Source organism: Lactuca virosa, chromosome 5, assembly GCF_052849685.1.
Source record: "Lactuca virosa cultivar CGN04683 chromosome 5, Lactuca_virosa_CGN04683_v6, whole genome shotgun sequence".
Lineage (NCBI taxonomy): Eukaryota > Viridiplantae > Streptophyta > Magnoliopsida > Asterales > Asteraceae > Lactuca > Lactuca virosa.
Window position 1 is genome coordinate 207,850,028 of NC_136430.1, and position 23,331 is coordinate 207,873,358.

The window sequence follows — 23,331 nt, forward strand, 5'->3', positions numbered from 1 at the left end:
GAACTCTCTTGGGTCTCTTAGTCCATAAATCTTCTAGCTTTTACAAGAATGAGACTCTCCTAAGGTGTAAAACTCTTCTGCAAGCTTGGTTTTGTCATTTTGAGATTTTAGAGCTTTGCATGCACGTAAAGTTTGCAACTTTACATGATAAACATACCTTGGGCAGCTGGATCTACAATATGGAACCTTAACATGGCTTAAAAAGCATCTGTATGGATGAAGGACTGAAGGGAATCGGCGAGTTGCATGGTCAACTCGGCGAGTCCGATGAAGATTGTCGTGGGCTCGGTGAGTCAGATTAGTGACTCGGTGAGTTGGCTACGGTTTTCCCAACCTTTGGTCATGTTTGAGCTTGGCGAGTTGCAAGGGGAAACTTGACGATTCGGGCAAGGAGTTTACGGCCGCAAACCTTAGGAACTCGACGAGTCACTCCAGTGACTCGGCGAGTTGGCGAGTTATGCAAGGAACTCGGCGAGTAGCTGAGGGTACTCGACGAGTTGAGGTCAACATGGACTGTTGACCTTGACCAATGACTTTGACTTTGACAAACGGTTGACCAGTTGACTTCTGGGGACATTTTGGAAAATTGGAAATTTACAAGCATGGTTCTATGGTGGATATAGGTGGTGGAGTTTGTGCCGGCGATCTGAGAGTTGAGTTTATCATCGAGTCGACAGTGTGAGGTGAGTTATCCTCACTATACTAAGGGGTCTAAGGCACCAATGCCGGACCATTGGATACGATTCCCTAGCAGTTGGTAGTATGTTGAGTATGAGTTAGTGTTGCATATTAGTTGTTATGCCAGTTAGGTAGATCTGTAGGACTACCTGTAGTATCATGTGATTATCTGTATGTGCATTAGTTGTGTTATATGTCGACATATTATTTGAGATGGGTTGAGGTGATACTGCTTCGTGCGGTAACCAACAAACCCGGGAGCATTCCAGATACGAGCTAAGGGTGACTCATACTGTGAGCTCGGAGGCAATCCAGATGTGAGCTGTGGGCCCGGAAGGCAATCCAGACTCACACTGTAAAGCTGTGGACCCAGTATATGCTGTTATTTGTACATGTGTTATGTGCAGTGTATCGGTATTTTGGGGGAAACTCACTAAGCTATCAGGCTTACAGTTTTAGTTTATTGTTTCAGGTACATCAGGGGATCGCGACAAGGCAAAGGCATGATCGTACAACTCCTCATGTTTTGTTTATGTTTCTAGGAAAACTCTGATATAGACTATTTTGAAAACAAATCTGTAATAACTCTTGGTTTTAAATGTTTTGAAAAGTTTTAAATTGGCTTGAATTTTATGGGTGTTACAGTTCACGCAATGGAATCTGTTCTATGACCCAAATCTTCGCCTTCAAGTTATAAATTGTCTCCAAGATCTTCACCATCAGCCCAATGACCTTCCCTGTCAAAGTCTTCACAAAAATCTGAAAAACATCTCCTCCCCACCCCCAACCAAGAATAAGGTCCAATCTAGATTCTTTTTCGATGTTATGATCCCTCAAAGTTTTGTCATTCTTAAGCTTCTTTCCAACAGTGAACAAACGATGTTGATTCCATGGAAACCCCTCAACGGCCTGAATTTTTTCCTTCACATTACAAATGGTTTCCGAGGTCCCCACTACCAGCGTGATGGTCTTCCTTATCAAAGTCTTTATGAAAATTCGCATATCATCTTCAAACATCAGACTCAGGTGAAATGTAAATACTACTGGCATGTCATATTCTTTTAAAGTTCTAGGACTCTCGAGGTTCTTCCCAGCAATGATCAAAAGCTGATGATGCGGTGGAATCCCCTCTATATCCTGAATGTTGGCCTTCACTTTACCTATGGTATCAAGGCTTTCAACTTCAATAAATATGGTCTTCCCCATTCGCATTCTGACAAAGATCTGCATCCTGACACGAAGATGGAGGACGAGATGAAGGGTAGATTCCTTCTAGATATTGTAGTCTGAGATAGCTTTGTTATCTTCTAAGTTCTAACTACTTCCCGACGAAAATGAGTCTCTCCTGATCAGGAGGAATACCTTCTTTATACTGAATCCTGGCTTCCGATGAGAAGATCAATGAGTTTGGTTTCTTAAGTAATGAAGATGAAAAATGTGTGTATGTTAGATCTAGTGGGAGGATAGTTTTATTCCTTTTCTTATATGTCGATGATATTCTTTTAATAGGAAACGACATCCCAACATTGAATAGTGTAAAAGCATAGCTTGGGAAGAGTTTTGTTATGAAGGAATTGGGAGAAGCTACCTACATACTTGGTATCAAGATCTATAGGGATAGATCTAGGCGACTAATAGGACTTTGCCAAAACATATACTTAGATAAAATCTTAAAGAAATTCAAGATGGAAGAAACTAAGAAGGGATTTGTACCTATACAACGTGGCATGGTTTTGAGTAAAAACCAATTTCCTAATACTATTGAAGAACTAGACACAATGAGTTGAGTCCCATATGCCTTGGCTATAGGGTCGATCATGTACGCCATGATATGTACAAGGTCTGACGTCTCATACGCCATTAGTACGAGTCATTATCAAGCCAATCCAGGCGAAATTCATTCGACTGTAGTCATGAAAATTCTGAAGTATCTTAGGACGACTAATGATATGTTTTTGGTTTATGGTGGTAAGGAAGAGCTAAGTATAAAAGGATATGTAGATGCAAGTTTTCAAACTGACAGGGATAATTTCAGATCTCAGTCTCATTATGTATTCATGTTAAATGGAGGAGCGGTGACTTGGAGAAGTTCCAAGCAGGGGACTATAGTTAACTCAACTACAAAGTTAGAGTATATTGCAGCCAATGAAGAGGCCAAAGAAGTAGTGTGGCTCAAGAAGTTCATCAATGATTTGGGTGTTGTTCCTAGCATAGCCAAACCAGTTGAGATCTTCTATAATAACGAGGGTGCAGTTACTTTAGCTAAAGAACCTCGAGATCACAATCACACAAGGCATATTCAAAGAAAATTTCACTACATTAGGAAACTAGTTGAAGATGGAGACATCATTGTGAGCAGAGTACCATCAGAAGACAATCCAGTTGATTCGTTCACTAAACCATTGTTATAGATTAAGCATGATGCTCATACTAGGTTTATTGTCATTCGTTTTGCTAGTGAACTGGTTTGATTACATAATTTGTAGTTTGATCATATGGAACATATTGGATATTAAAAAATTTTGTTATTATTAATAATAAATTGTTATGCTTATTCATATTATCTATGTTCCTTCTTTTGCATGTTTAGAAGCACTTCCAGAATAATTTTATTATTCAAACTTCCACAGTCAATCCTACTCTTGGAATAGAGTAGTGAGTTAAGATTTCCATAGTATTGGTAGATTGTTCATAGGGATGAACATAGCATAGCCCTGCGACCAATACTAATGATTACTTGAAAATTGAGATTTAAAGTATTGGAGTAACCACACTAAAAGATCACTTCATGGGTCATGTCATAAGTAAATTAAGATGGATGAATTTTATATTCTTCAAATGCGGATACATGAGGTCTTGTTCTACAATATGTTATGTCTTGGTTTTACCCCAATGTTGTCCGTAACTGGCAGCCATACAGGGTTTGACTAGATATTTCATGAGGAATAGAATTGGCCTATGCAGTCAAAGTTTATTTGATCATTCTGCTAGAATTAGAGAATTATATATCTCTGGCCCCTCGTTGATTTGGTGTTGACAACAAATTCTTGGTCAAACTAAGATTGGGTTGATTAGATTTGACAATCAGTCTAGATGTCACCACAAGTCGGTATCGGGAAACATAATTATGAACCATGAGGTTGAACCTAGATCCATGTCTCTGGTTCATAATAAGATATCATGAAGATCAAAGGAATTTGAAGTTATCAGTCTTAGTGCTTAAGGACGTATGTAGGTATTTGAGTTGGATCATCACCCGATCTAAGGGTATATCCGCATCCGAAAGATAGGAAGTAAATGTGTGACCGAACACAGACTAAGAACGTGGATGTTCATCCAAGATGGGGACTCTGAAATGGCCTACGAAGGCCCGCCCATTTTTGACAAGGAAGGTCTTTTCAATGTACTTTTGTCCTTTGTACTAGCGGGTATCGAGGCTTGATCCTCTTATAAAAAGAAACACATAAACAACACTCCCAGGTATGAAAATTCGATAATCTATCTAATAACTTTTAAATACTGTTGTCTATTAATGCTAGAGAAAACTTCATCTTCACGATACTTACTTTCTCATCGGATAGGTTTCGGGGAAACCGGGATTCGCTTTGACCTGTTGTTATTGTTGTAACCATCTTAGAGGCATGGTTGTCCTCATCCACGACGAGCAAGGTGTAACCGGTTGCAACATTTGGCGCCATCCACCGGACTTCCTACTATAAGCCGTGGACGGAACCACAGTCACCCCAGATAAATCTAGCCCTATATGATAGATGTCAATGTTAGAAACAGGGAGCGCCCAACCAACTGCTAAGAATATGGAGATCAAAGCTTCTTATACAGAAAAGAACAAGCAGGAGTACGAGGCCTTTTGAAGATACTAGAAAAATAAGGAAGCAAAGAGAGTATATAAAGAAAGAAATGAGGAGTTCGTAACAGTGTAAACAACTGACACAAATACATTGGAAGATATGGATCAAGAAGAAGAGGACTCGAGTAGGAAAATAAAGAGGGTGGAACCCCTACAAAGCGAAAGCAAGCGCGAAAAGACTCATCGGACGAAGAATTCCCGGATTATCACAAGGAGTTTGCATCTTTAGATTTCAAATCTCCATTCTGAGACGAAATCAATCAAACTCATGTCTCGAGGAGGTTAAAGAGGCCGACGGTGGGGAGATACGAAGACACCACAGATCCTTACAACCAATTATCTAATTTTACATGGGTAATCTGAACTATACCCATGAATAGGAATCTATGGTGCATATTCTTCACAGGAACGCTCGACGGGTCGGTAAGGTACTGGCCGGAAAGTTTGCCACCAAAAAGTGTTGCAAGTTACGAGCACTTGTGTAAAAATTTCACCACGAGCTTCATCCAAAAGAGACGGTTTCAATAGGAAGCACAACTCATGCTTATCGGCAACGGGAATGCGAAACTAACGTCGCCTATTTGGAAAGATTCATGGAAGCATGTACCCAGGTCTCCACCCATGACGATCCCATGATAAATGTTTCCTTAACCTATGGCCTCATAAATGTACTTTTGTTCATAAAACTCCAAGGGCGAGAGTTCAAAAGCATATAAGAGTTGCTAGAAAAGGTCAATAGGTTTATCCGGCTAGAAAGCATATGCCTTGAAAAAAGTACGACGGACAGGAGGCGGTATCATGCTAGACTACCGCCACATGAGAAGATAAGTGCTTACTCCCCCAGAGTACAACCTAGACCATGGATAAGTAGGAGGTACATAAAGGACTGTGGTTTGGAAAACGTTTTCCGCCAATAAAAAAAGAACCAATCAGGCCCCTAAAGAATGGAAGAAGCGTAGATACCCTAGGGACCCAATGCAATATTGTGAATTTCACAAATGTAAGGGCACTTTCACCCCTTTAATAGCTTTTAATTAAACTTTTACCTTCTACTTTTTAAAATAACATTTTCATCCCTATAATTTATAAAATATCAATTTTATCCTCTTAACTTTAAAACTTTTATAATATATCTTTCTATCTTTTTTATTTTCTAAATTTTTGTGTTTATCCTCCATAGTATATAAAGTTTGACTTTTTTCCTATCCACTGATACTTTTTATTCCTCTACTTTGTAAAATTACATTTTCCAGCCGTCTATTTTTTAAAATATAGTATTTACACATCAACTTTGAAATTTATAAAATGTCATTTTAATCTCTTCTATTTTTTAAACTTTCGTGTTTATTTCCGTAATATATATAATCTGATTTTTCTACAGTTACCACACTTCAATTTTATAATGTCACTTTCACACCCTCGGATTTGGACTTTATCACATTCGTTAACTTTAAAAATAAAAAAAAACTAATTTGTTACATTTTTATGTATATGCCGATATAAATTTGAGATTATCAACATTTCAACGTAAATTTACAACTTTCCTTCAGTAATTAAAAATAAATTACTTTATTTTATATGTATATGTGAGTATAAATTCAAAATTTTCTATGTTTTTTTGTAATTTTTTTTTCTATGGTTTACTGAATATATTTATGTACGTTTCCTGTATGACTGAGATCACATATAATACAGTTTTTTATTATTTTATCTTCCATTGGTTAACTTAAAAAATAAGTAATATTATATACTTATGGTGGCCCATACTTTTGTTTTTCCTCGGTTTTATTTTCTTGTTTTTTATTTGATTCACCCCTCAACTTTCTACCTACCTACATTTTCCACCCATATTTTGAAAAATAAAGCTTTCTTCTCCTTTACTTTTTTTACAATATGGCTTCTACCTTATAAACTATGATGTCTTTAAAATATTACTTTCATCCCCTTTAGTTTTCACAATCTACTTTTTAAAATGTTATTTTTTACCCTTTAACTTTGAACCTTCTACAATGTTATTTTCACCATTTATTTTTTAAACTTCCGTGTTTAACTATATTGTAGAGTTGTAGCTAATTATTGTATGTTGATACCGTTTACTTTTTAAAATGTTTTTTACCCTTTAACTTTGAACCTTCTACAATGTTACTTTCACCCCCCCCCCCCCCTCCCCCCCTCATTTTTTAAACTTCTGTTATTAACTACATCCTAAAATTGTAGCTAATCATTATACGTTGGTAATTCCTGAAACTGAATTTTTGAATGTATGAATGTACATAACTTTTCCTATATAATATGGTATGGTGTCAGTAGTATCGTCAGGCGTATATTCTCAAAGGAAATGAAAATAGAAACAACTTTTTCGTCTGTTTCAACATTCTTGAATGTTTAGATGTATATAATTTTTTCTACATGTGTTTGTAGTGTCGGAAGACGCATATACTCAAAAGAAATGAAAATAGAAAGAACCTTTTCGTCCACTTACAAAAAAATAACGACAAACTTTCTACTACTACTTAAATCTATTACTGCCGCCGCAACTGGCGCTAGGTAAATTACTAGTTCATTATAAACAGTAAAACTGCACAAATGGTCCCTGTGGTTAGCTGAAAATTGTCACTTTGGTCCAAAAAAGTTTGGACTAGCACCAGAGGTCCAAACTTTTCATTTTGTTGCGAGTTTGGTCAAATTTTCTTTGAACTTTTTTATAATGACGATTTTGTCCTTTGTTTTTTCTTCTTTTGATTTTTTTATTATAGAAATCAAAAAAGGGAAACAAGAAAATACTCCCTCCTTTCTCTCTCTCTCTCTCTCTCTCTCTCTCTCTCTCTCTCTCTCTCTCTCTCTCTCTCTCTTCTTTTATTCTTCTTTCTTCACCTGATCTGTATATCTTATCCTAAAAAAAATGAAATTCTCAATGACCAGTTTTTGTTAAGCTTCTGATTTAAATCATAAATTTCCGACACCCTTATTATTTCCACTTTCTACTTTGCAGATCTTCAAGATCTCTGTTAATCGTTTCATCGTTTCATCTAGGGAGCTGTGAAGACTGAGGAAGCTGGAGAACTTTTAACAACCAGTTTATAAAGACGATCTTTAGCTTTGTTGCTGCATAAGAAGATTCCCAGTTGAATCCTTTAGAATACGAAGAACATCGCCCACTACGTACCCCTTCATCTGTCTACATCTCTCTCCTTCTCTTCGAGCCGCCCTTTTCGTTTCCTGAAATCCTAACACCGCCTCCTACTCATTTCAAGATCTGTAAGAACGAGTCTAGATTAGGGTTTCATTTTGGTTTCAAGATCTGAAACTCTGTCACCACCATTATCCTGGTGAATGTTTACGAAACCCTAGCAATATCGTCGGAGGTGAAGAAGGTGTAGACGATGACGTATATATGCAGATGGCGGACCTTCGATCTTCTTATTTATCTTCAATCTTTTGATGCGTCTGACCACCTCCACACTATCAGATATGTGAGAGAGGTGGTGTTCCACCTCATATAAGAGAAAGAGAAAGAGAGAGAGAAGAAAGAGAAGAAGAAGAAGAAGAAGAAGAAGAAGAAGAAGAAGAACAAGAAATGGTGTTATTGTAGGATCTATGATGACAGTGTTGTTTTACAGATGTAAGTGTTGACCGGTGGTGTCGTTGTAACACCCGTTTATTTATTAGTTAAATAAATAAATTAGTGAACGAGTGGTAGCCTAAAATAAATAATTATATATGCAGAGTGTGGTTTCAAGGAGTAAATTGGCATAATTTAGTAATTGATGGTTAAAAGTGTAAGTTCCGGATTGGTTTTGTAAATATTTATGAAGGTAGGGACCACTTGGTACATTATTGGGACTTAAGATGGTTAGATTATGAGAAGTAAGGGCTAAATGGTAAATTTCGGACTCTATTTGTAAAGATTTTACAAGATGGGGGCTGTTTAGTAAAATCCGGACTTAGTTTGCAAAGAAATTCAAGGGGCAGGGTTTAAAGGGTAAATATGGGGCCTATTTCGAAAATAATTATGAAGAGAGGGGCCGATAGTGTTAAAATGGGAAGAAGTTTGAAGGGACTCGGGTACGCCTCATGCAGCCTCCATATATATACTTGGTGCATAAGAAACCCTAAACCTAGCAAAACCCTTCCAGCCCTCACCCCTTATGTCTCCCTCCACACCAGCCGCCACCCCTCCTTCACTCACCTCCGGCGTCGCCTTCGTAACACTCCAGTGAGCCAAGAGCGACTGCCATCACGACTCCGACGAAGGGATCGAAACTCGACATCGTGGCTGATGTCGTTTTCTCAACCGCTGTCGACGACGACGAAGCCGGAGGCCGCTGTCGCCGTCGTTTGGTTCTTCCTCCACTGCTCCCGGCGACAGATCTCCTCTCCTTTTCGCTCCGTTCTCATGTTGCATCCCAAGCCACCGGTCGCCGCTGTTTCGCCATCCTCGTGCCCTTCTCCAGCCGCCTCGCTGCTAGACTCGATGTCGCGGATAACCGTGGATGTCGCCGCTGCCACCGTCGGACGTTATGTTGCTATGGCCGCCATCGCTGAGAGCCACCAGGTGGGTGGGTAAACCTTTGAATGGATTCGTTACTGCTGCGTGGTCGTGAGCAACCGGAAACCCTCGGGAGCAGGAAGGAAATTCATCGCAGCCACCTGTTGCCGCCTTGCGCCACCACCGGCCAACATAGGGTGGCTGTGTGTGTGTTTATGTTGTTTAGTGTATGTGTTTATTTTGAGTTTCAGCATTGTAAAGTGTAAATTACAAATTGAATAATGGAAAGAAACTAAAAACCACCACCTTAGGGTGGTGGCTGCCGCCACCGGCCGCCGTGTCGGGTGGCAGTGTGCCTTGTTGGATCGTGACTCCTTTGGAATGTTTAGACAAAGGGACTAAGAAACCCTAATGGGCCCAATGATGCTTAATGGGCTTAATAAACCCTAATGGGCCCAATGAAGCTTATTGGACCTAAAAGCCCAAACAGATGACCAATGAGTCTAATGAACTTTAATTGATCAAAGGACATATCAATTGGGCCTATTGGGATAAGATGGAGTTGGAAACCCTAATTAGGGTTTAGAAAAACCCTAATATTGGATTTATGGGCTTGGACTTATTGAGACCCACTTTTGGGCCATTGGAATAATGGAATTGTGTGATTAAGCCCAATCACACCATATGACTTATTTAGAAGAATGATGGACTTAATGGATTAAGTCCTTAATGGGTTAAGTGAGAAACACTTCACCCTAATCGTTATTTTATGTGAAACCTTAATTTCACATAGGTGTATTGTTGGGCCTTCTATTGGGCCTTGATGATTGCGTTATTAATGGGTCATCCAAAGTCAAGCAAATTGACTAGAATATTTAATGGGCCTAGGGTAAGGCCCATGTAAGGGGTTTGGGCCCAATTTGAAAAACTGGGCCATAGATGGGCCATAATTTGGGCCTTAATGGTTATATGATTTTGGGCCATAGAATGTCGAATGTTGGACTGGACTTTTGGTTGGGCCTCAGAATGAGACCATGTGAAGGTTTGGGCCCAATTTGGAAAATTGGGCCATATGTTGGGCTTTGAGCCATAGTTGGACTTTTGGGCTTTGGATTGGGCCTTGGGCTTGAATAAAGCCTAGCACAGGGTAATGTAGTAATTATCCAAAGTATGTACTTATGGTTATGTAGTGGAACCCAATTATTAATTGGGTGTTATTTTGGTGTTGACAGTTCCGGAATCTGTCAGCCAGCAGCTGGGGTTGAGTCGACGGGACTTTAGCAGTGTGGGATTGTGTCTACGGTACTTCAGCAGTGTGAGGTGAGTTACCTTCCAGTAGCGGTGGGTCTACGGCCACAATACCGACCCACCAGTAGGAGTTGTATGTTAGATGATTGTCTTTGTGATATTCATCTAGGGTTGCTACTACCTGATATGTTATATGCTGGCATGATATGTTATATATGATAGTGATAGTAGGGGGAGAATAGTCCCCAAGTTCGGTTGCTAGGACCGAAGGGTAGGTCGGGCACCCCAGATATGTCTGACAGTATGTTATGATATGTTTATATGCTGGCATGATATGTTATATGTGATAGTAGTAGTAGGAGGGGAATAGTCCCCAAGTTCGTTGTTAGGACCGAAGGGTAGTTCGAACACCCCAGATATGTCTGATAGTATGTTTATGTTATGATATATGTGATAGTAGTAGTAGGGGTGGAATAGTCCCCGAGGTTCGGTTGTTAGGACCGACGGGTAGGTCAGCACCCCAGAATGGCTTGACACGGGTATGTCAGCACCCCAGAATGGCTTGATACAGGTAGGTCAGCACCCAAGAAAGGCTTGACATGGGTTTGTCAGCACCCCAGAATGGCTTGACATGGGTAGGTCGGCACCCCAAAATAGCCGGACCGGGTAGGTCGGGCACCCCAGAATTTCCTGGCAGTATGTATGATATGTGATTGTATGGTATGTGGTATGATGGGGGAACTCACTAAGCTTCGTGCTTATGGTTTACAGTTTTGGTTTCAGGTACTCGTTTTCAAAGGAAAGGAGTCGGCTCGATCGCAGCGCATCACACTATGGTTTTCCGCATATGAGATCTTTGGGATTACACTCTGATATTGTTTTTTTTAATAACATGTTTTGATTATTTCTACTTTGGTTTTGGCATGCCATGATATTATGGATGTTTTATTATACTGTTGGTTTTATAATAACGTATTTAAAAATGAAATTTTTGGCCTTGAAAATTGGGATGTTACAAGTTGGTATCAGAGCCTTGGTTTGAGGGATTCGGACATACTCTCGGGTGTGTCTGAACTCAAACTAAGGGCTTGGTATGAAAATTTCCAAAAGTAAAACCATTTTATAAAAAGGAGTTGAAAAGAGAAAAGAACTTTGAGAAAAACAAAGTGTGTGATGTGTGCAATCAGCCGAGCTCAAGTAAGTTTTTCCCCAAGATACCCATACATGTTATGTTATGGTATGATATGATATGATTATGAGAATTGCATGCTAGATTAGGGCTAAGGATCTAGGAGGATGCCTTATATGCCTATTGTATGTGCTTGTAGACTTGCATGCTAGTACTGACCAGTCAGTAATAGGATAGCATGTTTAGGTTATGCCTGATTGTATGAGTCTTTGAATTGCATGTACAGATTCCTGATTAGAGGATAGAATGATTTGATTGGAATATGATGGTTAGATTTCCCATTGTCTGAATGTTGCTTGCTTTGTGCTTTGTGGGACTCTTAGTAATGTGAGCTAACTATTAAGTGAATATGCTAAGTCATATGGGACACAGGCCGGATAATCTCAGAGTGAGGGACTTGGCCCTATTGCGCAGCTCTTGTCTGAGTCCAACCGTTCTAGGGATGGGTCTCTTACTCGAAGGATTATCTGATCTCTGTTGCATGTGGCTATATTCATGAGGTAGCTAGTGACATTATTGGGAATCTTTCAGCAGCTGAGGAGTGGGTGAGTTCGAGAACCTAGGAAAGCCTAGGATACGTTTCAGTGGGTTAGTAGTGAGGTTCAGTGAGAATTGGGTGTACCAATTGAGGAAGTGACTTGGAGGATCCAGGAGGATTGCTGAGGAAAGTATGGATGGGTGTGGAAGATAGTATTGGGCCCGTACTACTGAAAGCACATGATCCATACTCGAATCGGTGAGAGTCTTGGAGAATCTGAGAAGCTTCGGGGAGAAGTTTGTGACCCGGTTTGGGGATAGAGGATGTTCCAGTGTTGCAGCTTGGCCATTGGCAAGCGAGCTAGTGAGCGTGACAAGGTGTCAGACCCTAAAGGATATGATTTCCAAGAGTTGCAGATGTGAGATCGATTTGGAGCACCCTGGAAAGAGAGGGTTGTGCCAGGTGCGTATAGTAGAGGGTTCCGGGAAGAGACCCATGACTTCCGATCATCGGGTGAAAGGCCAGTAGGGCCTGAGTCAGTGCAGCGCATACGAGAAAGTACACGAGGGAGTTTGTCACTCCAAGGGTTTAGGCTGCTACAGGTGTGGCAGGGTTGATCATGTCAGCTGGAGGTGACTAGGATTCCTCCAGATGTTGCGGGTATGTCATCTTTTACTGTTACTACATGGATGTTGGGAATACGTGTCGCGTTGGAATTGTGAGCAAGTTTGGATAAGTCGGATCTCAGGTCGGTTTTCTGCTAGTGTTCGGGTTATCAAGGATCATATATGCCATCATGCATGACAAAAGGTCCTTGATGAACCCACAGAGGGATGCATCTTGCGGAGTGGGTTCCCCGTGTACCGTTATCATTTCAGATCTTTGTCGGGATCTACGCAGGAGTATTATTTAGAGGATAATCGGTCAGGGTTGGAGTGATGGTTCTCCAGTGAAGTCAGCGTTCAGGGGTTCTATCATTGTTCAGGTGTGGTCGACAATTGTCTATGGATGAACTTTGGAGTTCAAGGCACTACCGTTTCTAGGACAGGACTGGTAACATGAAGAGGGTCGTGTCAGTTGCGGGTGTTAGGTGCATAAGTGGTTGGTCATCGGATGTTCATGAGAATTGTATTTTCGCATGGACTGTGTTCGGTAAGAGTTCAGTGGTACTGCAAGATTGGAAGTAGGAACGAGGATTCATCAGCCAGAGTGAAGATTAAGGTCTTCAGTGGACAGCCTGGGAGATGAATTGAGGTGTCAGAATGGACCAGATTTCAAGAGTACTCTTCAAGATTTCAGAGGATGGGTGATCTTAAGGTTTAATCGGTGATTAAACGCTAACATTGGTAAGCACAGGTTGTCATCAGTGGGATATTAGAAAGCGAGACGGATTGGTAATCCTTCAATTCTCGCATGCCGTGAAGACTTAGTTGAATCTAAGTGGGGGAGAGACTTTTTATGAGGTTCTCCAAATGTGAGTTCTGGTTGTGCGGGGTGCAATCTCTTGGCCACCTTGTCAACCAGAAGGGTATTCTAGTTTATCCGGCCAAGATAGAGGTCGTGATGCAGTGGGAGATTCCGAGGTCTCCATCTGAGATTCGGAGTCCCCTGGGTCTAGCGGGTTATTATCGGAGATTTATATAGGATTTCTCTGAGATTGCGGTTCCTTTCATCCGACTGACCAAGGAGTCGCTGGCCTTTCGTTGGGGGCCTGAGCAGCAGGCAGCCTTCGAAACTCTCAGACAGCGGTTGTGCGAGGCACCGATTCTCACCCTGCCAAAGGGTGTAGATGATTTCGTGGTTTACTGTGACGTTTTGATCACGGGCATGGGTACGGTACTGATATAATGGGGTCACGTGATAGCAGGTTTCGGGAACCAGGTTAGAGTTCCGGTTAGGACTCGAGTTCAGTTGAGGGTTAGGTCGAGTGCGTGTTCGACCAGGTTGGGAAAGTGTTGTAAGACTACGGGGGTAGCCGTAGCATTCACTAGCAGTCGGAATGGTATGGAGAGTGTTGTGAGTCTGCGGGTGTAGCCGTAGCATTCACTAGCAGTTAGATAGTGTGAGGAGTGTTGTAAGTCTGCGGGTGTAGCTGTAGCATTCACCAGGTTAGCGGATAATGCTAGAGTGTTGTAAGTCTGCGGGTGTAGCCGTAGCATTCACTGGGTTGGTAGATAGCATGAGCGCGTTGTTAGGACGCGAAAGGAACAGGAGTACACACCAGTCAGGTGTAGCAGTGAGGGCGTGGCAAATCCACGGATTGGTTTATGGATTTCCCTAGAGGAAGGTTAAGCCAGTGATAAGACTGTAGGAACGTCACTATAGTTATGAGATCAGGGAAGCAATGGACTGCTTAAGGTCATTTGTGATATAAGGCTACCATCGGTTAGGTGACAATCACTTTTAGCCTTGGATTTGGTGACGTCAGGATTTGACGCATGGACCTGACCAGTTAGATCGGAAGGTTATTAGAGCCTCAGTGGCATGATAACTAGTGGCAACTAGTTCAAGAGAGGGATTTCTTTCGAAAGTCGTGTGAGGCGACTAAGTGGGAGCCCTTTCGGCTCGGCGACCGGGCCAGAAACCGATATTTCAGATGACTGACGGATGAATTGAGACCAGGAAGGTCTCGAGAGATTTTGGGAAGCATCTATGTAGTAGCATACTACTTCAGGCAGTTCAGTGATTAAGCAGTTTCAGCGTTTGGGCAGTGTTAGCATTTGTGCTTCAGGTTGCGAGTACGGACAGAATAGCTAGATGATTTGGGGAGTGACAAGTCACTCACAGCAGGAGTATCTGATCCTTGGATAAGTATAAGTGGTCTGCAAGGATAATTGGGTCTGTGACCCTGTTTTATAGTGGGAACCTCGAGTTGTCAGAATTTGGGTAGTTAGTTGAGGGATAAGCAGACTAGTACCATCTATAATGATTCGGTATGAGTGGTCTGTCTGGGATTCACACCATCTCGATACAACAGATTTCCGACGCAGTAGATGTTGTCTTGTCGCGAGGAATTCGTTCACCTGTGGATTTTAAGGCTTTGCGAAGATTGGTTACGGCTACCCTAGGAAGGCTAGGGTGTGCCCAAGACGGTGATCATGTTACTAGAAGTGGTTTGGCATATAAGAAGTAGTAAGGAGTGATTTCGAGGACGAAATCTAATTTAAGTGGGGGAGAGTTGTAACACCCGTTTATTTATTAGTTAAATAAATAAATTAGTGAACGAGTGGCAACCTAAAATAAATAATTATATATGCAGAGTGTGGTTTCAAGGAGTAAATTGGCATAATTTAATAATTGATGGTTAAAAGTGTAAGTTCCGGATTGGTTTTGTAAATATTTATGAAGGTAGGGACCACTTGGTACATTATTGGGACTTAAGATGGTTAGATTATGAGAAGTAAGGGCTAAATGGTAAATTTCGGACTCTATTTGTAAAGATTTTAGAAGATGGGGGCTGTTTAGTAAAATCCGGACTTAGTTTGCAAAGAAATTCAAGGGGCAGGGTTTAAAGGGGAAATATAGGGCCTATTTCGAAAATAATTATGAAGAGAGGGGCCGATAGTGTTAAAATGGGAAGAAGTTTGAAGGGACTCGGGTACGCCTCATGCAGCCTCCATATATATACTTGGTGCATAAGAAACCCTAAACCTAGAAAAACCCTTCCAGCCGTCACCCCTTATGCCTCCCTCCACACCAACCGTCACCCCTTATGCCTCCCTCCACACCAGCCGCCACCCCTTCTTCACTCACCTCCGGAGTCGCCTCTGTAACACTCCAGTGAGCCAAGAGCGACTGCCATCACGACTCCGATGAAGGGATCGAAGCTCGACATCGTGGCTGATGTCGTTTTCTCAACCACCGCCGCCGACGACGAAGCCGGAGGCCGCTGTCGCCGTCGTTTGGTTCTTCCTCCACTGCTCCCGGCGACAGATCTCCTCTTATTTCCGCTCCGTTCTCATGTTGCATCCCAAGCCACCGGTCGCCGCTGTTTCGCCATCCTCGTGCCCTTCTCCAGCCGCCTCGTTGCTAGACTCGATGTCGCGGATAACCGCGGCTGTCGCCGCCTTTCGCGCCGCTGCCACCGTCGGACGTTATGTTGCTATGGCCGCCATCGTCGAGAGCCACCAGGTGGGTGGCTAAACCATTGAACGGATTCATTACTGCTGCGTGGTCGTGAGCAACCGGAAACCCTCGGGAGCGGGAAGGAAATTCATCGCAGCCACCTGCTGCCGCCATGCGCCACCTGTTGCCGCCTTGCGCCACCACCGGCCACCATAGGGTGGCTGTGTATGTTTATGTTGTTTAGTGTATGTGTTTATTTTGAGTTTCAGCATTGTAAAGTGTAAATTACAAATTGAATAATGGAAAGAAACTAAAAACCACCACCTTAGGGTGGTGCCTGTCGCCTTCTGCCGCCACCGGCCGCCGTGTCGGGTGGCGATGTGCCTTGTTGGATCGTGACTCCTTTGGAATGTTTGGACAAAGGGACTAAGAAACCCTAATGGGCCCAATGAGGCTTAATGGGCTTAATAAACCCTAATGGGCCTAATGAAGCTTAATGGACCTAAAAGCCCAAACAGATGACCAATGAGTCTAATGAACCTTAATTGATCAAAGGACATATCAATTGGGCCTATTGGGCTAAGATGGGGTTGGAAACCCTAATTAGGGTTTAGAAAAACCCTAATATTAGATTTATGGGCTTGGACTTATTGAGGCCCACTTTTGGGCCATTGGAATAATGGAATTGTGTGATTAAGCCCAATCACACCATATAACTTATTTAGAAGAATGATGGACTTAATGGATTAAGTCCTTAATGGGTTAAGTGAGAAACACTTAATCCTAATCGTCATTTTATGTGAAACCCTAATTTCACATGGGTGTATTGTTGGGCCTTCTATTGGGCCTTGATGATTGCGTTATTAATGGGCCATCCAAAGTCAAGCAAATTGACTAGAATATTTAATGGGCCTAGGGTAAGGCCCATGTAAGGGGTTTGGGCCCAATTTGGAAAATTGGGCCATAGATGGGCCATAGTTTGGGCCTTAATGGTTATATGATTTTGGGCCATAGAATGTCGAATGTTGGACTGGACTTTTGGTTGGGCCTCAGAATGAGACCATGTGAAGGTTTGGGCCCAATTTGGAAAATCGGGCCATATGTTGGGCTTTGAGCCATAGTTGGACTTTTGGGCTTTGGATTGGGCCTTGGGCTTGAATAAAGCCTAGCACGGGGTAATGTAGTAATTATCCAAAGTATGTACTTATGGTTATGTAGTGGAACCCAATTATTAATTGGGTGTTATTTTGGTGTTGACAGTTCGGGAATCTGTCAGCCAGCAGCTGGGGTTGAGTCTGCGGGACTTCAGCAGTGTGGTATTGTGTCTACGGTACTTCAGCAGTGTGAGGTGAGTTACCTTCCAGTAGCGGTGGGTCTACGGCCACAATGCCGACCCACCAGTAGGAGTTGTATGTTAGATGATTGTCTTTGTGATATTCATCTAGGTTTGCTACTACCTGATATGTTATATGCTGGCATGATATGTTATATGTGATAGTGATAGTAGGGGGAGAATAGTCCCCAAGTTCGGTTGCTAGGACCGAAGGGTAGGTCGGGCACCCCAGATATGTTTGACAGTATGTTATGATATGTTTATATGCTGGCATGATATGTTATATGTGATAGTGGTAGTAGGAGGGGAATAGTCCCCAAGTTCGGTTGTTAGGACCGAAGGGTAGTTCAGACACCCCAAATATGTCTGATAGTATGTTTATGTTATGATATATGTGATAGTAGTAGTAGGGGTGGAATAGTCCCCGAGGTTCGGTTGTTAGGACCGACGGGTAGGTCAGCACCCCAGAATGGCTTGACACGGGTAGGTCAGCACCCCATAATGGCTTGATACGGGTAGGTCAGCACCCAAGAAAGGCTTGACATGGGTTTGTCAGCACCCCAGAATGGCTTGACATAGGTAGGTCGGCACCCCAGAATGGCCGGACCAGGTAGGTCGGGCACCCCAGAATTGCATGGCAGTATGTATGTTATGTGATTGTATGGTATGTGGTATAATGGGGGAACTCACTAAGCTTCGTGCTTACGGTTTACAGTTTTGGTTTCAGGTACTCGTTTTCAAAGGAAAGGAGCCGGCTCGATCGCAGCGCATCACACTATGGTTTTCCGCATATGAGATCTTTGGGATTACACTCTGATATTGTTTTTTTTAATAACATGTTTTGATTATTTCTACTTTGGTTTTGGCATGCCATGATATTATGGATGTTTTATTATACTGTTGGTTTTATAATAACGTATTTAAAAATGTAATTTTTGGCCTTGAAAATTGGGATGTTACAGTCGTAGTGGTGGTGGTTGTTATGTTGGCCAGTGTCGGTGGTTGTATTGTTGACTGATGATGGTGGCGTTGATGAAGGGGTATAAGGTGGAGAGAGAGAGAGAGTATTTTCTTTTTCATTTTTTTTTATTTATGTAATAAAAAATTGAAAAAAAGAAAATACAACGGCAAAATCGTCATTATAAAAAAGTTCAAAGCAAATTGGACCAAACTCGCAACAAAATGAAAAGTTTGGACCTCTAGTGCTAGTCCAAACTTTTTTGGACTAAAGTGACAATTTTCAGCTAACCATAGGGACCATTTGTGCACTTTACTCATGTAGATATTTTTTTTCTTTAGCCATTGGTCTATTCATTTTTCGTTCCTTACATTCAAACCAAGCCCATCGATCAAAACCCTCATTATTCACTCTCAATCTTCACGGCGGCATGCAGATCTTCGTCAAAACCCTCGCGGGAAAGACCATTACCTTGGAGGTCGATAGTTCGGATATCATTGATAACATCAAAGCCGAGATTCATGACAAGAAAGGTATTCGACCTGATCAGCAGAGGCTCATTTTCACCGGAAAGCAGTTGGAAGATGGCAAAACCCTAGCGGACTACGATATTCAGAGGGAATCGACCCTTCATCTCATCCTCCGTCTCCGTGGTGGAATGCAGATATTTATCAAAACGTTAACGGGAAAAACGATCACCCTGGACGTTGAAACTTCTGATACGATTTACAATCTTAAGGCTAAGATACAAAAAAAGGAAGGGATCCCTCCAGATCAGCAGAGGCTTATCTTTTCCGGCAAACAGCTAGAAGATGGGCGTACTCTTGCTGATTACAGTATTCAGAAGGAATCCACGTTGCATCTCGTCCTCCGTCTTCGTGGCGGGATGCAAATCTTTGTCAGAACGCCAATGGGCAAGACCATTACTTTGGAAGTTAACAGCTCGGAGACAATTGGTAAAATGAAGTCGAAGATTGAGGAAATAGAGTGGATTGAACCGCAACATCAGCTTTTGACCATGGAAGAGAAGGCCCTCGAGGGTTCTAGAACTTTGGCTGATTATAATATCGAAAAAGAATCTACATTGCACTTGAGTCTTTGGTTGAGAGGAGATATGCGGATTTTTGTTAAGACTTTGACAGGGGAGACTATCTCATTGGTGGTGGACAGCTCTGAGACCATTGGTAATGTGAAGAAAAAGATTCGTAAGATAGATGGGACTCCAATTTCTCGATATAGTTTGATCATTGCTGGAAAGAACCTAGACGATGGTAGAACTTTGAGAGATCAAAACATCCAAAACGGATCTACATTGCACACGACTCTGAGGTTTAAAGCAGGAGGTGAGATGCAGATTTTTGTTTGGACTTTGACAGGTAAGACCATCTCACTAGTGGTGCACAAGCATGAAAACATTGGTGATGTGAAAGAAATGATTCAGGAAAGAGAGGGGATTCTACCTTGTCAACAGCGGTTGATTTTTAAAGGAAGTCAACTCGATGATGGTACAACTTTGGCCGATCATAACATCAAAAAATAAATCTACATTGCACTTGATTGTGAGACTGCTAGGAGGCATTTTTCAGATTTTAATTAAGACATTTAAAGGAAAGATCATCACGCTGGAGGTGAACAACTCGCAGACAATTGGTGATGTGAAAGCAAAGATTCAGGAGAAAGAGGGTATTCCATGGCGTCAACGGCTTTTGATCATTGATGGAAAGATCCTAGAGGATGATAAAACTTGGGAGGATCATAACATCCAACATCGGTCTAGATTGGAACTGGTTGTGAGGTTGGGAGGAGATACTACGCCAATTTTTGTTAAGACTTTGACTGGGAAGACCATCAAGCTGGAGATGGAGAGATCAGAGGACATTGATACTGTGAAGTCAAAGATTCAGGAAATAGAGGGGATTCCGCATCAGCAACGTTTGACCATTGCTGGAAAGAACCTTAAAGATGATGTAACTTTGAAGGATTATAACATCAAACAAGGATCAACATTGGATCTGTTTATGAGGTTGGGAAAAGGTAATATGCGGATTTTTGTTAAGATTTTGACATGGAAAACCATCAGCCTGGAGGTGGAAAGCTCGGACACTATTGATAGTTTGATGGAAATGATTGAGGAGAAAGAGGGAATTCCAGTTGATCAGCAGGAGCTTATATTTGATGGGAAGAAACTAGATGGGTGGACTTTGGCTGATAATAATATTGAGCAGGATTCTACTCTGAACCTTCTCCTGCGAGTAAGTGTAGGTGGTCAATCATGAAAACAATGTATCTTCATTGTGCATTGTGTTAATGATACCAAACTCTGAATCTGGGAGATAATTTACTGGAAACTTTTTCATATTGGTGGAAACTAGTTTAGTATGTGTGATTAGATATGTTGATACTAACGATATTGCTGGCTGTATTTCTTGTTGGTGCTCTTGCATAGTTGTAGTTATGGAACCTTTATTTTGTATACAAAGGTATGATGCTTGACTGCAATGTGTCAATGTGTTACTGTTATTGGTGTATTATTTGGTTATTGTTTTTCATAACATTGGTTGTGTTGCATGAAGCTGAAGAAGAAAGGAGAGCGACTGAGGGGCAAAGGATGGATGAAATTCAGTGAAGTTTTTCTTTATTCTTCTCAATATTACAGGCCATTTAGATGAACACATAGTGTTTGATAAAAGTCCCAGGGAAATGTGTATTTGCCATATGAATGAGCTACTATGTAACCAGTTAGAAGAGGGTTAATCACAAAACTAACATATTAGGTGTGTTATCATAAGAAAAACCACTCATAGACTCACCTTTTAAGCTAATAATACATGTTTGACAACTAAAATTGCAACTTTAGGTGATTGGGTAAGGGACTAAGGGTAAGTAGATACTTTAGGTGTTCTGTTGCTTCTTCTTATTGGTATATTTTGAGAACTAAAATACAAACTCTAAATGTAATGAGTTTCGCATTATATTTTGATATTGTAATGTATGTGAACTAGATTATCACCCGCGTTAAACGCGGGGGAAATGCATAAAAAACATAGAATTGTATAAAGATATTGCACAATATTTATCAAAAACAATTATGATTATTGATGTTATTGAAATATGTATAAAAAACATTGAAATTGGTAAATATCTATAATCGTTGAAGGACCTCTTTGTAGACAATATGTTTTGTTTTATTAGTTGAACGAATTTCTTTGTCATAAATGAAATCTTAGTTGCTAATTCATGTCAACACATGTCATTTCAACATTGTAATTTAAGTTCTTTTCATAATAAGACAATGTACTTTAGAGAATCTACTCAAATTAAAGCATACTTTCGTTTTTTTCATACCTAGATAGCAATTGCGTTGTATATGAATGACATTGCTATACATTGATAGAATTTTCAAAATACAATATTATAATTAGGAAAAAAAATGTTAGTAAGATGCTTAATAAACAAAAAACAGTGAAAGTTAATTGTTAATTTTTGCAAAAAAAAAAAAAAAAAAAAAGATTTAGCAGAAATAATGATATAATAAAATATTGGTATGCTTTATACAACTTTTAAATTGTACATCCAATTTCTTTTTTAAAATTTTTTTATCAGTTTAACCTTTTTGCAATACAATATTATACCCAAAGCGACTCATTTTTTAGAATCGTATTAACTAATATATAAAAAATGATTATAAGAAATAACAACATAAACTTAATTATTTTTGTAATACAGAATCCTACTTTAAATTCTTTCTATTTCAACAATATACTTTCAGTTTTATTATTAAGACATTGCGAATTATAACATTTTACGTTTACATTTTTCTACAGTGAAAATTGATTTGTATATGGATGACATTTAATAAATGGGTAGATTTTCCAAAGTACAACTCTATAATAAACAAGTCAAGGAAAGTACATTGTTATTTCTTGCATCCAAATCAAATCTTACATTTTTCTACCGATTATAATTTTTTTGAAAAGATTATTAATCAGATTTAAGAAAATAGTCTTTGATTTTAACATAAAAACCAAAACTTTTGCGAAGGAGAATAAAAAATGGGAAGTCAAAAATGGTATTTGATTTTCATGTACCATATTTGATGAGTTCTATAGGGTTTGTTTGAATAAGAACTTGTCTCCCATCAAGATAAGTAAGAACAAACTGAAACCAACAAAGAGCTTCAGTTAAGCTATGTAACATCTTCCAATATTGATTATTTCAGATACAATGAGACTTTAAATGGTTGCCTTTTGTTTATGTTATCAAATTTGGAGTTATTAGCCACCAAATTCCTGAAATAATAGGAAAAAACTTCAATATATAAGTTATAATTAATAGGCTTACAATGAAACATAACTCATTTTTGAAAATGAAGAATAATGACACTAAAACAAAGAAGTAAGCATACCATTACGTATCAGAATGACATCCAAATGATACATATGAAAGAAGTTTCACATGATGAGTTCTCCGAAAAATTTTAATTTAAATATCAAACTTATGGAATTTAAATTCAGTGAAATATTGTTAAAAAGAATTACTAAAATCTCAACCAAACCCCAAAAAATCAAATATTTGACTCTACTCTATCTAATGAAAGAAACAAAGGAAATGTAGGTTTCTTTGTAAAATTTTGTCAAACACCTGGTGGTTACTATAGTCAAGAAACTTATAAACATTGTGTATTTTTTTACTTCTAGGAAAGCATCCGGTACTTATTAGGAGTTTAAAGAAAAAGATAAATGTCGCATGGAATTTGGATGAGGCTTCTTGCACTTGATCAATATAAAAATAGAAAACAACCCTTATAATGTAATTTACTCATTTCGTTGATTATACCTATTTGCTTAGAGCAACTTCATCAAAATTGCCCCCTCCCACACTAAAAGCAAACTGTGTAAATTTGGAAATTAAAGAAAAAAATGTAAGTTCGGTTGATAAATTTAAGCAAAAATTCTTCAATACTAACATGGTTAGTAAATTATAGAAAAAAATGTGAATTAGGAAATTGGAAATTTTAGAGGTTAC

General features: G+C 40.2%; 1 protein-coding gene and 1 pseudogene across 1 annotated transcript in view; one reads left to right on the forward strand and one right to left on the reverse strand.

Annotated features, from left to right (window-relative positions):
• Nucleotides 1–1,210: 1,210 nt before the first annotated feature.
• LOC145111679 (polyubiquitin-like) overlaps nt 1,211–23,331 on the reverse strand; it is a 35,937-nt gene continuing 13,816 nt past the window's right edge. The window contains exon 2 of the mRNA XM_079047938.1: nt 1,211–1,939. Coding sequence (XP_078904064.1) covers nt 1,318–1,939 — 622 coding nt within the window. The 3' untranslated portion in view covers nt 1,211–1,317. The remainder of the gene's footprint in view (nt 1,940–23,331) is intronic.
• LOC145111670 (uncharacterized) overlaps nt 18,692–23,331 on the forward strand; it is a 154,957-nt pseudogene continuing 150,317 nt past the window's right edge.